The 17,336-nt window shown below is 45.9% G+C and overlaps 1 protein-coding gene across 3 annotated transcripts in view; it reads left to right on the forward strand.

Annotated features, from left to right (window-relative positions):
• Nucleotides 1-17,336, forward strand: part of UTP20 (UTP20 small subunit processome component) — a 128,794-nt gene that overhangs the window by 41,742 nt on the left and 69,716 nt on the right. For all 3 annotated transcript variants that reach the window (XM_032948650.2, XM_032948649.2, XM_032948648.2), the window contains exons 32-41: nucleotides 3,350-3,500; nucleotides 5,382-5,469; nucleotides 5,593-5,736; nucleotides 6,715-6,768; nucleotides 9,569-9,721; nucleotides 11,104-11,259; nucleotides 14,302-14,439; nucleotides 15,244-15,381; nucleotides 16,184-16,323; nucleotides 16,787-16,872. In XM_032948650.2, the coding sequence (XP_032804541.2) occupies nucleotides 3,350-3,500; nucleotides 5,382-5,469; nucleotides 5,593-5,736; nucleotides 6,715-6,768; nucleotides 9,569-9,721; nucleotides 11,104-11,259; nucleotides 14,302-14,439; nucleotides 15,244-15,381; nucleotides 16,184-16,323; nucleotides 16,787-16,872 (1,248 nt within the window). The remainder of the gene's footprint in view (nucleotides 1-3,349; nucleotides 3,501-5,381; nucleotides 5,470-5,592; nucleotides 5,737-6,714; nucleotides 6,769-9,568; nucleotides 9,722-11,103; nucleotides 11,260-14,301; nucleotides 14,440-15,243; nucleotides 15,382-16,183; nucleotides 16,324-16,786; nucleotides 16,873-17,336) is intronic.

The raw sequence follows: 17,336 nt of genomic DNA on the forward strand, positions 1-17,336 counted from the left end.
GACACCGCTGGTACCAGTCATCGACAAGTCCACTCAGCTGCACATCGTCCTGCAGCACATCACTCCATCTCTTCTCTAGCCTCGATCCGGCGGAACAAAAGGTGTTTAGGCATGCGGTGGCTGGGCATGCAGGCTACATGGCCCAGCCAACGCAGCCTTGCCTGGCGTAGGAGGTCACCAATGGGACTTTGTCCAGATCTTTCAAGTATTTGTGAGCTCATCACACAATTCAGCCTGGTTGAACCCAGGATGGATCGTAGGCAGGCCAGCCTAAATGTTTGTAACCGGCGAAAATGTTGCATTAGGGGGGTCCAAGTTTCGCAAGTGTACAGAAGGGAGGGAATGACCGTGGGCGAGACGACGTGGAGCTTCGTGCGGAGCGAGAGACCAGGTAGCTTGAACACAGTGTTACACAGCCAATGAAAGATAATGCCGCTCAACTGATTCAGAGTGAGACCTCTGGTGTTAAACCGGAGCCGGTCATGAGTACACTGGGCAGGTATGGGAAACTCTGCACTCTCCACAACTGGACCATCACCAATTGTGAGTTATGGGGGTGGATTGTCCGATGGTACAAAATACCCAGGCAGGTGCTTAGCTTCGGTGGGGCTGATGGTAAGGCCCCACCTCTTAGTGGCAAGCTCCAGGTTGAGCAGCAGCGTGTCCAACTCCTGAGTGAGCATTAATTACCAGATCATCGGCAACATAACGTGGTTGACCAATAGGGAGCCATCGATTGACCGCACCCGGGCATCAATGAGCCTCCCATTGTATTTGTACCAGATGTGGATTCTTCCGGTAGAGGCATTGAAGGCTTAACGAAGTACGTGGTCCAAATATATGTAAAAGAATGTGGGAGACAGTGGACATCCCTGTTGCAGCCCAATATGTACAGGGAGTGGCTCTGATTCACGGTCACGTAGTTTGATGTGGGGCCGCTCACCATCATAAAGGTCCTTAAGGATCATGAGCAGAGGGTCAGGGACTCAAAGTACGAGGAGCATCGCAGAGCCCAGGCCTAATGATGGTATCATAGGCCCTGAGCAAGTGAATAAAGCACACATATAGACTAACACGCATACATGGACCTACAGGCACGCAACGAAATGGACTAACACTGACTAAGATGGAGGCACGCACACACAGCGACGAACACACATGCACATGGACTGACACACACATATCAAGTCACACACACACATTGATTTACACACACACAACGAGTGACACACACATACATAGACTTACAGACACATTGACCTACACACACACATGGACTTACAGACACACACACGGGGACTTAGACACACAGATGGACCCACGCACACACATCGACTGACAGCCACACATGGACTCACACATACATAGACTCACACACACAGGCATGAACTTATACACACACATACATATCGATGCACACACACACATGGACTGTCACTCATAGACACATTGCCATACACACATCGACTGACACACATAGACTCCCACACAAACATACATGGACTGACACACGCACAGAGGCACACAAACATGGACTGAGACACACACATGGACGTACGCACACACATGGACTTACGCACACACACACATGTACGTACAGACACACACACATGGACTCACACGCACACATGGACCAAAAAACACACACATAGAAAGAAATGTACTTACACTGACTGACATGGAGCGGCGCACACACACACATTGACTCACACACACATGGCCGCAGACATGCACATCGACCCACACACACACGGACTTAGACGCAGGCATTATTACTGTGAAAGAAGTAACTTAATTAAAAAAGAGTAGTTTTCTACACACACACACCACGCACACACATTGACTTATGCACACACATACATGGACTTACGCACACACACCACGACGGTATGTACTATGACTACAGCAGTGCATACCGTCTGTGGTGGTACCTGCTTTCACTACAGCAGTGCACACGGCCTGTGGTGGTACCTGCTTGAACTACAGCAGTGCATACCGACTGTGGTGGTTTGTGGTATCACTACAGCAGTGCCTAGTGACTGGTGGAACCTGCTATCACAAAGGCAGTGCATACTGACAGTGGTGGTAGCGGCTATTAGAAAAGCAGTGCATACTAACTGTAGTGGTAGCTGCTATGATAACAGCAGTGCATACTGTGCTGGTACATGGTTTAACAACAGCAGTGCATACTGAATGTGCTGGTACCTGGTATGATTACAGCAGTGCATATTGTGGTGGTCCCTGCTTTCCCTGCAGCAGTGCATGCATACTGTTGTGGTAGCTGGTATGATTACAACAGTGCATACAGTGGTGGTACCTGCTTTCCCTGCAGCAGTGCATGTATACTGTGGTGTAAGCTATGATTACAGCAGGGCAAGCGACAGTGGTGGTACCTGCTATGAGTAGCGTAGTACATGCTGACTCGATAGCAGTATTAATGGACTGTACAGTAGTACATGCTTACTGTATTGCAGTATTTATGGACTGTACAGTAGTACATGCTGACTCCACAGCAGTATTAATGGACTGTACAGTAGTACATGCTGACTGTATAGCAGTAGATATCGACTCTACAGTAGTACATGCTGACTCTATAGCAGTATTAATCGGCGGCACAGTAGTAGATGCTGACTGTATTGCAGTATTTATGGACTGTACAGTAGTACAGGCTGACTCTATAGCAGTATTTATGGACTCTACAGTAGTACATGCTGACTCTATAGCAGTATTTATAGACTGTACAGGAGTACTTGCTGACTGTATATCAGTATATTTAGTGACTCTATAGCACAAAGTTCTCACGTGACAGAGTGCCGTGGTGTGGCCGTGAGCTCGACTGAACGCGCATCACTTGGCAGGGTCCGCCCCCCCCACGCAATTGGCGTCGGTTGGTACGGTTGAGCTCGTGCAGTAAGTAAATAATTAAAAAAGAATGGCACTACATTGCTAATTAAACTAATTTAAAGTTGACGGCTGGGAAAACGGAATAGCCTATACCAAGCAGGGGGCTCGGAGCGTGCCACCCGGCAATTTATTTCGGACTTGAACCCGACCGTTTGAGAGCCAAATCCCCTGCAAGCGCGCACGCGGATACTTTTATATATAAGATAACAAAGGGCCATTGACTGTGAAATGTCTCTTATATCTTTAATTTTAAGGATTTTTTTTGTCAAATGTTTGGAGTTTTTTTGTGGTCGTGCACTATTACCAACACAGCATCAACAAATAATGTTAACGTGTTTTTGACCATTTAAGACATTTCAAATATCACAGGACGCCACAGAAAGAGAATTAGAACCGATGATGAGAAGCCGTTGCAATCATCGCTGCCTTTTGTCCCCCATTGCAGATGGGACACGGCTGCAGCTGGGCACACGGCTGCTATTACCACACGTAACGGGCATCCTCCAGTACCTGGCGGGCGTCGTCAAGGACCGTGACAAGATGAACAGCAAAAAATTCCACGATCAAGTTTCCAAGAACCTCAACATTTTGTCTCGGTTTGTACTCCGGATGAATCTTATGCAAAGGTTCACTCGTAAAAGGACCTTTGCAGAGTTTCAACAAGCCATGCTGTTGTCTTACAATTGAATGGCAACCTTGACTGCATGGCATGTTATGGTCGATCAATTTCAAAGTTAATTATTCGACCCTGAGTGCAATTTGACATGTCAAATATTTCTAGTTTTTATTTAATATATAGTTTTAAAATAGTTTTTTCAGTTCTACTTGACCACATATGTAGGTATGACTTTACTATGGGGCACTGCGGTGCCAAGATATTATCTCCTCCTGGTACACTGGAGGTCGTGGGTTCGATCCCGGCCAGACGATGCCTGGTTGTATATTCCTAGTTTGCATGTTCTTCCCGTGGTTGTGTGTATTTTTCTCTGGGCCCTCCAGTTTTTCCCTCCATTTAGAAACGTGCTTTTAGATTATTTGGCTACTGGTGTAAATTCACACATGGCCAGGTCGCCTCTGAAAAAGAGCTCAGTGGGCTCTACATGGTAAAATAAAAAATAGTTTAGTTTATACACATACGATTGTACAGTGTGTTTTTTGCCCTCAAGCTGTCCCAATGCAGACAGAACATCCTGTTTATTATAATGACGTCTGAGTATATACAGTATAAAATATTAAAACATATAGATGCAATTTCAGTACTAATTCCAATTATGCACTCAGTGGCATGATGAGGTGAAGAGGCACTCTTATAGATCTGAATGAGCTCTTTCATTCCGAATAGCATGTTTTACTGTGTTGTCATGAAACAGTGAAAATCATGTTTCCATGATTTATAACAGGCAGTAATCACAGTTGAAGTCTTATTAGTCTTGCTGCACAAGTGTTCCATTCATTGTGTTACGTTTGTCACAGTCTGGTCAACACAGTTTTGGGATGGCTGTTATAATACCATTTTTTATACTTTGGTTCCTTGTTTGGCAAGTATATAACAGTACATTAAATCAGTCCCATTTAACATGACATTTATTGGAATTTCACACATACACATCACTGTAAAGGAGTATTTTTTATGCATTTCTCACAAAGTGATTTATTTGTGGCTGGACCTACTAAAATACAGTCTTCAGCCTCAGAATAAATACATCAAATCAAGCATGTAAGAATACATTTTTTAATCTATGCAATGTTATGTTCAAATCATATTATAATGTTACGTATCACATCATGGAGCAATTACACGCAGACCTTGCTTAGCACTCGAGGTGCGTTCCTGGAGAAGTGAGCACAAATAGAATCGCCACAGTGGCGAAACGTTAATGTTAACTACCTCGCCTGGTATACAGGAGGTCGTGGGTTCAAATCTGACCCTGACGCCTGTATATTTGGAATTTGCATGTTCTCCCCGTGGTCATGTGGATTTTTCTCCAGGTCTTCCGGTTTTTCCCTCCACATTTAGAAACATGCGTTTAGAATATTTGGCTGCTATAATTTTACACATGGTAAGCCACTTCGTTGATCTATCATTTGTGGCCAGGTCACATCTGAAAAAGAGCTATATAGCTCTGTAAGTGGCGGACGCTGCTTGGTTCAGTAGTGTACGTCGCTTTCATTGGCTGAGTGAATGTAAATAAAGATGTTGACTGTTGTGTTTCCTTCGGCCTGCACTCTGCGTTCACGCGTAAGCACTTTTTAGGTTTTGGGATTTTATTCATTTAAAAAAAAGAATTTCTCTAGGACAAAGATTGCGTTCTACGGGGTAGCGCTAAGCAATGTCTGCCTGTAATGTATATTGCACTCGATGTGCAGTTCACATTCATGTTACAAGTCTCCCACTTCATTTTATCTGGCTTGTGTTTTTTCATCAGTTATTCAGGTTCTCTTCTGACATGTTGGTAATTGGAACTGTGGTTTCGCAGAGTGAGCAAGTTCGTGGTGAACGAGGAGCAGAGCTCTCTGCTCATCGGTCTGCTCGTGCCCTACCTCTCCAAAGCCAACCTTGGACAGGTTTCTAGACGCACAAGTCAATATGAAATTATCCAAGACCGCGCGCATCCTAAGCTGTTATACTTTGACTTGACTAGGATTACTACTAAGCTGACATTGCTGGCTGTATTCATGTGATTGCAGGACATGGAGGTGGACATCCTGGAGACAATCATGAACCTATTGAAACGCGTTTCTGTTCCTGGGAGTTACCTCAAGCCTCTGGCATGTCTCCTGTCATGCCTCCAAAACAAGCTCTCTCGACAGGCCCTCTCTGCCGTCTTCCAGGTAATCTCATTGCATTCACAAACGACGCTTTGTGATGGTATTGTGTTATGTATTGGATAGTTTTGCGTCAAACTGGGACCCGTATCTTTCGGAGAGGGTCCTTGCATTTTAATAAACATCTTACGTTTTACCAGCATTGGTTCAAGCAAGCCTGCCTCTGCTGACGAGACACTTAAATGTCAAAAGCGATCCAGAGTTTGCTTGCATTAAATCAATACTGCTGTAATGTAGCTCTCAGAGACACCGTCTTGTCTTTCCGTATATTTATTGGAATAAAGTCCACTGACAACTCAACGAGTAACCACGAGTGACTATATACACTTGGTTAGTTAGACGACACTATTCTGGGACAACATAGCTTCTAGTCTCGAGACATCACGAAGACGATAGAGACGACCCGTTCCAAGGCGACGACGACGACAGCGATTCCCCACACCAACAGCCCCCCAGGGTCCGGCTCACGACGGCTCTCATGCCTCGCCCGGTCAGGCCATGCCCCTATTCTCGAATTCTCCTCGCCGCACCTGCTCTGTCAATCTCCGCCCTTATTACACTTCCCCGCCATTGGATCCCGTGCTCCCCTCACGTGACCCTGTCAACGTTTGTCTCATCAATCATCATTAGCAAGTCCATGAGTAACCATGGTCCCGGGGAAGCATATTGTCCCACTATCGCTCCGTACTGTCTTTACACTGATATAAAAACGCAATTCCAGAAGGCCGTGTGGCTGATGGATGTGTTAAAAAATACTTTAACTTTTTTATCTGGAGAGACAGATATGGGAAGTAGGAAATATTGTCTGTTCATTTATTCCATTTACTCTGCTCACTTTTAAATGTGTTGCTTGAGTTATACCTCCTTATTTGTGAGAAGGGCCTACATTCTTGTAAGGACATCAAATCTGAATAATTTGTATGTTGTGATTATTTGGTTGTATTAATTGATGGCGTTTTTTTGCGAATGTGTTGTTTTTCACAGACCCTTGGGGAACTGGACAATACAGTCACATACATCACAGATGTCATTGTAAAGGTATGTGTCATTAGTGTACAAAGACAAAGATCCCCCTTATAGCCTTAACATACTGTTGCCGGCACGATACACGAAGGGGTGGGTGGCAAACACCACGCCTGACCGCTTTTGGCTCCCCAGTGGCGATATCTCTACATACTGCACCAGGTACTCATTTGAGGCTGAGTCGACTTAGGGGAGGCCCAAGGCCAGTTTATATAATCGTCACTGGTGTAAGCCGTGAGCGGGAATCGAACTCGGGTCGTCAGGTTTGTAACACAGGGCGCTAACCGCTGGTGATGTTTACACACCACACTAGGTAACGCTCGTACACTCACTTTCACACACACTCACAAACACTCACTCCCAGCGGGCTGCTGTGGCTCATTCCTTCTCGCAGAGGATCGCTTCGCTGAACAAAATCGTTCTGCAGTTCAGTTTGCAAGTGCGAATTTGCGTTTGCAAGTCGATGTAAACATATATGTCTCATGGAAGCTGGTTCGTAAGTGCAGATCTTCGTAAGTCGTGGACTGCCTTTGTGCATAGTCATTGTACAGGTATGTGAAGAGTGACTGCTACCAAAAACAAACAGTGGCTTAAGGAACAAGGAAAAATGTTAGAAAAAGATTTACCTTTTCTGGCATAAATACAGGTTAAGATATTCAATCACCAACTAGACACCTGTTACGAGGCATTGCATCTGCACAAACAACATATACATGTGGTAAAAAGTGCAAACAAATATGCATTTATCCTTTACGAACTCAGGTTGGAACTGATTGGCCTATACCAGAGACAGCCTCTCAGGCTCCCTGTTGGCATATTTTACCTCAACTGTGTCGCTAATGCAGACTCGATGCCTTGTAATAGTTGTCTTTTTGGCGTTTGGACGTCTTGACACCTCCTGTATTTATGGCTATCTTGATAATGACAAAAGAGGCCAATAAATATAACACAGAAAATTGCTTACTTTCTCATGACATTCTTAGCATCAGACATGAAGCAATTGGCAGGACCCCGGGGTCCCATCACTGCCCCGGGGTGGGAAAAACCGCGTAGCGACACGAGTCTTGCCTTACCGACAACAAAACTAGTGTCAATCGATTGGCCTCGTCGAAAGCTGCTCGGGGCACTAAGTTTCGTAAAAAGTTGAAAAATTACGTAAACACGTTAAATTCACTACGGGGACGGGCTCGCCTTGGCAAAGAAGCTGAGGATTGACGGCTGACCGGAGGGCGTTGTCGCCACGCGTGACTGTGGCGGACGCCCGGGATTGCGTTTGGCCGGTGGGGTGGCGCCCATCGTGTTGATCGCCGCCTGCTGGCGCTTGTTGGCGCGAGTCTGGGCAGGCGGGGCGTTACTGTCGGGATCACGAGTGGGCGGACTGAAAAATAATAATTATTGACCTGATTTTTGCGGAACCCCGGGGACCCGCCAAATGATTCATATGGCTGATAAGGTAAATGTTTCTGTTGAGCTCAGAGCATATTTTTTTAACTGTCACACGCTGTTATAAATTATAAATATCTATGGGGTACTTCCTGGTCAGGGGAAATAAATAAATCAACATAAAAAAATTAACAACTAGAACTCTGTTAGGTGTGGGTGGTGACATAGCCGGAATATCAACTCTGCTATAATCTGTAAAATATGAATAGGTGAGTCAAATATATATGTTCTGGATATTGAAAAAAAACGAATGTTGAACTATGTTTATATTTTGAATATGCAAGTCTGGCACGTGGGATTTTTTTTCCCTCTAGGAACAACTTTAGTGTGACTGTTGTTTCAGTATCAATTTACTTATCTTTTTTGTGTGTGCAGTCATGTACGATATTACACAGTAAGCACCGTCTTGCATTCCCTATCCTTTTCCGTGAAAATAAAATGCTCACTGGGACAAAATGCACTAGCCTCATGACTTTGCGCTTTGGACTAAAGACAGTGGAACTGTAGGGTTCATTAAAACTGTCAATGTGGTTTTATTCGTCAACATGTGTTTGGAGGCACACATTTCCAATCTGTAGCCTGGTTCGAGAGTGGAAATTCCAAATTACAATGTCAAGGATGAATCAATCCATTGGACAGCAACTTTGGACTCCCACAGTTTAAATACGTATTCTGATTCTGAGTTATTTTATTGACCCCTAGAGGGATGAGGAACCATATGGACTCAATTGTTTTTTTAACTTGGTCTCACAAGCCGTGAACTCTGACCATGGCGCCACCTGGCTGGTTATAGTTTGGATGGATGTGTGAAGATTTGCAATCGGTTTGATGATGAGTTTCACTGGTAATTACAACCAGCTTCATCAGGTTATTTTGCCAGAATTCCCTCCAAACACACTGGTGTGGTGAACTAATAACTCATTGGCACATTTTGTTTACATCACAAACCTTACTAATTGGCTTTGTCGGCTGGTGGTGGGTTAACGACACATTCATACTTACGCGATATTAACCCAAAAAAACCTTTTGTACTGAAGGATTGTTACTCCCCAAAGTATTTTCTTCCCTGTATCCATTTTACAGATGTTAAAGTATCATACAGTACCTTAGATAACATCTATGCTTGTACATAAATTATAGTCATTAACAGTGCAATTTATTTTGACTCAAATTGTGCCTATGCGGTAGGTAATTAATACTGTTCAGTGTGTTTGCTTCTTGATTATTTTCTTTGAACCTATCTACGTGACTTTACCGAAAGAGCCAAATAATCTGTTTGATTCGCTTTTTGTATTTGAACTCGGCTGTGCACACTACTGTTTGCCTCTGTTACATGTGTGTGCACGTGTGTGCATTTGTGTGCGTGCTGCAGATGAATGCCTTTGATCGCAGGCATCTCGACGATATCAATTTTGACATCCGCCTCGAGGCATTCCAGGCGGCCACAAAGTACGTGGCTGGCATGGAGAAGGTGGACAGCGACTATCTGCTGCCACTCCTGCACAACTGCTTCTACTCCATACAGGTGCGTCGAGCGTGAACACTCGGCTCGTATTTACGAGCGACTTATATTGCACCATCAGAGCAAGGCGCGTGGGGATGGTGATGTCGTTTGTGTGGGGAGGCTGTCGTCTAGCAGTGGGTTGATAAAGGGCTGTAAATTGTTTAGGTTTTCACCTGAAGTCTTTGTAACTGAGGACTTTGGTCCCATGGCGATTAAAGAGGGGGGAGGGGCTGTGGTGCAGAGAATATTCAGCAGATAATGGAGTTGATGGTAACTGAGCATCACCTGCTGTTGTTCCACAAGGTAGCCAATGTGTGTGTGTGCTACTGTCATTATGTGGTTTCGTGCTATGGAGGCTGTTGATTTTAAATGTTTATGGCGTTCGGGTGCCACCGTCAAGAGATGTTAACTACCTCGCCTGGTTTACAGGAGGTTGTGGGTTTGATCCTGACCCTGACGTCTGTATATATTGAGTTTGCGTTTTCTCCCTCTGTTCACGTGGATTTTTCTCCGGGTCCTGCGGTTTTTCCCTCCACATTTATAAACGTGCATTTAGAGTACAGTAAATCCTTGGATTGCAAGTAACTTGGTCTGCTAGTGTTTTGCAAGACGAGCAAAAATTTGTAATAAATTTTAACTTGATAAACGAGCCAGGATTTACGAGTACCATGTATACGCTTTGTCTGCCGAGCGTCACGTGATCACAACTGAGCCGATGGTTCTTCTCTCTCTCTCTCTCTCTCTCGCTGCGGGATTGTGGGTAATCGTCTCCCATGCTCGGTCTCAGTCGGCGTGCCTCACTCGTATAGTCAACATCAGTGCGAGCGTATACTGTTTACTATAGTGTTGTGACCACGTGTGTGTGCGTAAAGCATTTTTTATTTTGCGTCCAAGTGTAGCCACTGTTCTTTAGTAACTGTACACAATAACCCTCCTCTCTCTCGTCTCCCGCACACCAGCCACGATTAAATTTAATTAATAAATTTGATTACTTTATATTAAATTTAAATAAATAAAATATAAAAAGGTATTTTGTGGAACAAATCATCTGAGTTTCCATTATTTCCTATGGGGAAATTCGCGTGATATACGAGTGCTTTGGAATACAAACACATTTCCAGAACGAATTATGCTTGAAATCCAAGGTTTCACTGTATTTTCCTTGTGATAAGCCACTTTGAGCTATCGTTTGCGATGGCCTGGTCGCTTCTGAAAAAGAGCTATGTAGCTCAGTGGGCCTTACCTAGTAAAATAAAAGATTTTATCGGGTTTTTTTTTATAGCTTAAAGAGAAGCAATGTGACCCTTTTTGTTAACACCTGCTCCATGGTTATGCAATCCCTTGCACCCCACTTAAATTTCCCTCTTGTGTACCACCCCCCCTACCTGCATCTCTTTCCCCAGCTGACTGAAATGGCCCTCTCCGACAACGCCAGCTTGTGCCTCGCGACGGTGGTGCAGCGCTTGTCGATCATCTCGCATACGGAGGAGGAATTCCGAGAGGTCATCACCCGCACGCTGCTCGTTGCTGTGCGGCGCGGTCTCAAGTCCCAGACGCAGGTTCGACTCTAGCAGTAGCAACCGCCTCCACACCTCCACGCCTTTCCACAGTGGCAGCCGTTGTTTTTAATATTTTTTCTTATATTTGTCTTAATCGTTTATGCCTAAATATATGTGGAAGAGGGGTAGATAATTTTAATAAGAATCGCTCAGAGATTTTTCTATATCCACAAGTGTTTTTTTTGGGTTAAGTCACGTAAATATAAATGTGTCGTTAAACCCGCCAACACCCGACGCAGCCAGTTAGTATGGTTTGTCACGTAAACAAAACGTGCCAATTAGTTACTAGTTCAGCACACGGGTGTGTTGGAGAGTAAATCCATGTGTACATGTTTGATTGTTGATTAAGAGAGGCTTGCGGAGCCCCAATGTGGTTTCAAACCAGGGCAGTCCTGCAAGGACACCATATTCTCTATCAGTCTGCTCCAGCAGAAGTGTACAGAATTTCAACAGCACCTTAATATCTGCTTTATTGACAATTAAAGGCCTATGAGACCATTTATAGGCCAGGGCTCTGGGTTATGCATACTTACGGAATCCCTCTGCTAACACTCTACTCACAATCATTTGAGACCTTCACAATAGTGGGCAGGCTCTGGTAAAGCCGCGTGGCCCGGGAGTCAGAACCATTCCCTGTTCACCTTGAAGTGTGACAGGGATGTCCTATAACATTTGCTGTTTTTAACATATTTGACCGTGTAGTCTGAGAAGCTTTCCATGGTTGTACCAGAGGAATTTCCATCTGGAACAGATCCAGTGGGAGGCTGATTGATGCCGAGGTGCTGTCAAGACATCACTCCTTGTTGTTCAATCATGCTTTGCGAAGGTGTTGGAGATGCTACTGATGAACCTGGAGTGTGCTATTTAAAGATGGCACCATTCAATTAATCCCACAAAAACAAAGCATCTTCCTGGGTATTTTATGTCATTAAATACTCAATCTCCTCCACTCCTCAACAGTGATGGGGCAGTTGTGCAGAGAGTAGAGAATTTTCCCTACCTGGGCAGTGTCCTTTTGACCAGCTCCGGTTTGGCAGCAGAGGTCTCACTGAACCAGTCGAGAGGCATTATCTTTTCATAAACTGCATAATTCTGTGTCTTAATGGCCACACTTATGTCCTCCCTTCTCTGTGCTTTCGAAACGTGGAGCCCTTCAAAAGAACATCTCCAGTTTTTAACATTCATGCTGGCCTGCCTACGATCCATCCTGGGTTAACCATACTGGACTGTGTGAGGAGCTCACAGATCCTTGAAAGATCTGAACACAGTGCCATCAGCGAGCTCCTCTGGCAGGCGAGATTGTGTTGGCTGGGGCATGTAGCCCGCATGCCCAGCCACCTTATGCCCAAGCAGCTTTGTTTGGCTGGATAGAGGGGGCTAAACGGGCACAGCACAGGTTCGAGAAGAAATGGATTGATATGGTATGAAACGATATGGAGCTAATTGGACTTGCCGATGACGAGTTCTAGCGGTGTCAAGATCAGCCTCTGTAGAGAAGGCTTGTGAAGGACGCAACTGGTCAGTCGCCTTCCAACAACAGCAGAGGGTGATGCTCACAACAACGAGCGGCACAACAGTTAGCTAAAACGTTTTCAGTGGGGAGCACAGGTGGTTTATCTGCCAGTCATCTCAGTCAACCCATGGCACCTGCGTCTGTCCCGTGACCTGTCAGCGAGCCTTCGACACTTCAAAGTACACCTGGCCTGGCATAGGTGCTGTGGTGACGTCACCGTCACTTAATGGCGAATGGTGGGTGATGTTGATTGCTGGTGTGTGAGTGTATGATGTGTGGGGAGCGGTAGTACAATAGTTAGCGCGCTGCGCCACGAACCCGATGACCCGAGTTTGATTCCCACTCATGGCCAACACCAGTGACGGTTATCTGAACCGGTCCTGGGCCTCCTCTTGGTCAAATAAGCCTCAAATGAGTACCTGGTGCGATGAGTAAATATTGTCTCTCAGGAGACAATGGCGTGTGCCGTGCCAGCCTTTATAGGTGCTACACTAACAGCACCTGCTCCAACGGTTAGTTAAAGCTATACGGGGGATTCTAGATTTAAAGCTTTCGTGACTGCAAGGATCCATACTCTTTGGTTCTATTCGGTAAAGTCACGTAAAAAAACAACAAAAAAATTCACGACGTTTCGGCCACAACACAAGTGGCCTTCATCAGGTGAAGGCACCGTGCTGTCATGAGGACAGCGTTGGAGTGAAAAGAACCAAGCCCAGGTTGCGTCGTTTAAGCTGTGTGGGAAGAAGCAAAACGCTTGACAAAGGAATTAGCATAAAAATTAGCACGATATAGGTAAGAGGTGTATGGGCCATGATGGACCAGGAGCGGGTAGGGACCATGACGGACCAGCAGCAGGGAGGGGGGGGGCGAGTAGAGTGAGTGGAGTGAGTGAGTAGAGTGAGTAGAGTGAATGAGTGAGGTGAGTGAGTGAGTGGAGTTAGTAGAGTGAGTGAGTGGAGTTAGTAGAGTGAGTGAGTGGAGTTAGTAGAGTGAGTGAGTGGAGTTAGTAGAGTGAGTGAGTGGAGTTAGTAGAGTGAGTGAGTGGAGTTAGTAGAGTGAGTGAGTGGAGTTAGTAGAGTGAGTGAGTGGAGTTAGTAGAGTGAGTGAGTGGAGTTAGTAGAGTGAGTGGAGTGAGTGGGTGGAGTGAGTGAGTGGAGTGAGTAAGTGGAGTGAGTAGAGTGAGTGAAGGGACCAGACTGTCCAGAGGACAGCGCTGGATTGCACAATGTCAAGCTCAGACCGCGACCTGCTAATTCCTTTGTCAAGCGTTTTGCTTCCTCCCACACAGCTTAAAGGACGCGACCTGGGCTTGGCTGTTTTCACTCTAACGCTGTCCTCATGACAGCACAGTCCCTTCACCTGATGAAGGCCACTTGTGTTGTGGCCGAAACGTCGTGAATTTTTTATTTTTTGTTTTTTTTGTTACGTGACTTTACCGAATATAACTAAAGACTATACGGGGGATCTTTGTCTTTGTTGCTGGTGTGTGCATGTGATTGTTGTCGCCTGTGCGTACCTGAAACTCGCAGAATGTGCTGCACGAGTATGTGGGCCTGCTACGCTGCCTGGTGCACATGTTCCCACACCGTGTCGAGTTCCAAGACCTTGTGACACTCACTGATCCGGACCCTGAGGCGGACTTCTTTGAGAACATGCGTCACATCCAGGTCAGGGGAGCACCGTTCGTCCGTGCTGTTTCATGCCATTAACTTTGTTCACCATAGCTCCTTTTGTATATCATTATACGTAGCTAAGTGGTATTAGCTTCATTCATAGAGAATGCTGTTGACTTTTGTTTGACTGCTGTTGCTTTCTCCAGAATTTTTGTATCATTGCAATGCCCACTAAAAGCGGGCACTCTTTTTGGAATAATATGTATTAATTGTGCCTTTTCTTTATGCGCATTTAATTGGTTAATGGTCACGGAAGCTGCCACTCAAATGCAAACTCTAGACTGGTGGGTTCCCAACTTGTGGTTTGTGAACCACTGGTGCTCTGCACGGCCATGTAAAGTGGTCCGTGGACCCATTGCAGATGAATAGAAAATTCCACAAAGCACCATGTAATTTACTACGCACGGTGGTACGCAAACATTTTTTGAGGGTTCACAGCGACCTGTGGTCCAGAAAATGTGGGAACTCACTTCCTCTAGACCAGTGGTTCCTAACCTTTACTTCAGCCTTGCACCCCTTTGGTTCTCAATAGTTTGATGAAATAAAGTAGTTGTACTTACGTGCCCGTGCTTAATTTGTGTTTTCGATTAATTACCTTCTGAAAAAAATCTGGCATCTCTCATACCCCCAAGGTAGGGCATCTCGCACCCCGAGGGGGTGCGTGCACCCCAGGTTAAGAACCACTGCTCTAGATCATGTAATTTAGTAGGGTGCTCTTCTTAAGCTTGAAATGTGTTGAAATGCGTGCTTGCTCGACGATATGTCTGTGTCACACTGTGGCCGCCACCTCCCATGCAGGTGTACCGGCGGGCACGTGCACTGAAGCGCGTGGCGAGGCAGCTGCAGGACGGCTCGCTCCGCATCTGTGCCGCTGCGCTGCAGAGCTTCATAATGCCCTTTGCCACCACGCCACTCGCCAACCCGAAGTTTTCCAAGGTAACTGCGGCGCAGGAACAAAGTCGCAGAGCATGTTGTAATTTTCCATTCGCCGCAATATTCAAATAATGATTGATTCTTGACCCTAGATATTGTGACGTGGTTTTGAATTTGCCAGAAGGGTGAATCGTTACGCTTTCTCCCAAGGATAATTTTTTGGTTAAAGAAAAATACCTGTAAATGGAGGCCTTGTCGAACCCAAAGCCAAGAATGCACAACGATCTGAAGAACATACATGTTTTGTCTGCACTATGAAAATGCATAATGACAATGGTCTTGTCCTTTCCAGAAGTTAACGGTACACCGGGCATGGATGGCCCATATGAATGACTTAACTGAATCTACAAATTACTTACGTTTCTACACGAGGAAGTAGCCGTTACTGAGCGACGCCTCCCGTCCCCATTTCCCCACCTCTGGGTGCCCCCCTCCTGCGTGACGACCCCGTCCTGCATGACGACCCCCAGTCGCCCCCCTCCTGCAGCCCCGCCCCTCCTCACCGCATGCTGGCCCCTCCCTCCTGATGTCAAGAACCAGACGTACAGTAAGGGGGAGGGAGCCAATTGGCGAGCGTGGTGGGCGGTGCGTGACCTCCAGCCAATGAAAACGCCGGGGACAAATGATGGCGTGCCACATCACATTTTTGTTGTTGAAGGTGTAATTTGTTAGACACGTTGAACGCAATATGTTGTCCAACGCACATGACAGTTATTTTTTTTTGTATTCGAGCAGCTGTTTTTATTCGGAGCTCTGCCATGCTGACGGTGCGCACAGACTGAGTTGTGCTCTTTTTGTTTCTTAGCAAGAGAATGTGGTGGAGGCCTGTGTGGACGCACTGGGGGCCATCTGCAGGCACCTGCCCTGGAAGCCCTACCTCTACACTCTGCGGCACTACATTCACCTGCTGCAGACTACACAGTTGGAACTTAAACTGGCGATCAGGTAGTGTGTTTGGAGCTGCACACGATACCACAGCGCTGTGTGGTGGGTAATTTCATTGTATTTGCTGGGGACACATGAGGTCGGCTGTGTAATTGGTGAGAATAAAAAAATAAGGCACTGGTTGCCATTATTATAATCACTGCCTTTAAACAGAGAAGTATATAGAGGGCTCACAATTTAGGAATGGCCCTTCATGATGTGGGTGAACTGGAAGACCACTGCAGAGAGGTGTTTCTCTGCCATTGTCTACACTCACGGATGGAAACACATGCTCCCCACAAATCCCCCTTCCCCTCGCGCCCCTCCACGTTACTGCTCTCCAGCTCACACTCGGTTTGGGGGAGCTATGGTGTATTTTTATTGTTGCCTAGGAGATGATAAAATGGGCGAGTTTTAATTTATTTCTAACCAACAAAGATTGTACGCATCATACGTGTGCATTTTTCTCTCTCTGTGTGTGCAGCTTGCTGATAACTGTGTTGGACGCCTTCCACTTTGACCTTGAGACCTTGCAGAGAGAGGCGGAGCAGAGCATTCGGGAATCTCCAGGTAAGGTTCTGTAAGCGGCACAAACGGGAACAGAGACTGTCCAGCAGGTGTTGCTAGTGCATCGTTTGCTGCGCTCGTGTCTCCGGCTCTCTCACTCATCGTGTTTGTACACGAACATAAAAACGATGTATGTCTATGCTGAACTTATTTGGCACCGTAGGTAGCCACGCGTGCTAACCGATTTGTGAGTGGCCACTTCTGTATATCTGTAGTGGTTAAACTTTACACGAACAGCTTTTGTCTTTCTTCAACCACTTCTTTATTTTCATCGTTTAACGCGTTCTCCACACTCCACCGTATCCTGGACACCACGGCTCGCTCGCCGTGCTTCGCCCCTCTCGCTCACCACCTTGGTTCCCAGTATCACATCGCTTGCCCCGCACACACCTCTTCAACTCTATTCCTACGCTCTCTCCACTGCTGGCTATCCTCCTCAGCTCCTCTGCTATACAGCGTCGTCGCAC

The sequence above is a fragment of the Petromyzon marinus genome, chromosome 7, assembly GCF_048934315.1.
Source record: "Petromyzon marinus isolate PM22_M1 ecotype Great Lakes invasive population chromosome 7, UKy_Petmar_22M1.pri1.0, whole genome shotgun sequence".
NCBI lineage: Eukaryota > Metazoa > Chordata > Hyperoartia > Petromyzontiformes > Petromyzontidae > Petromyzon > Petromyzon marinus.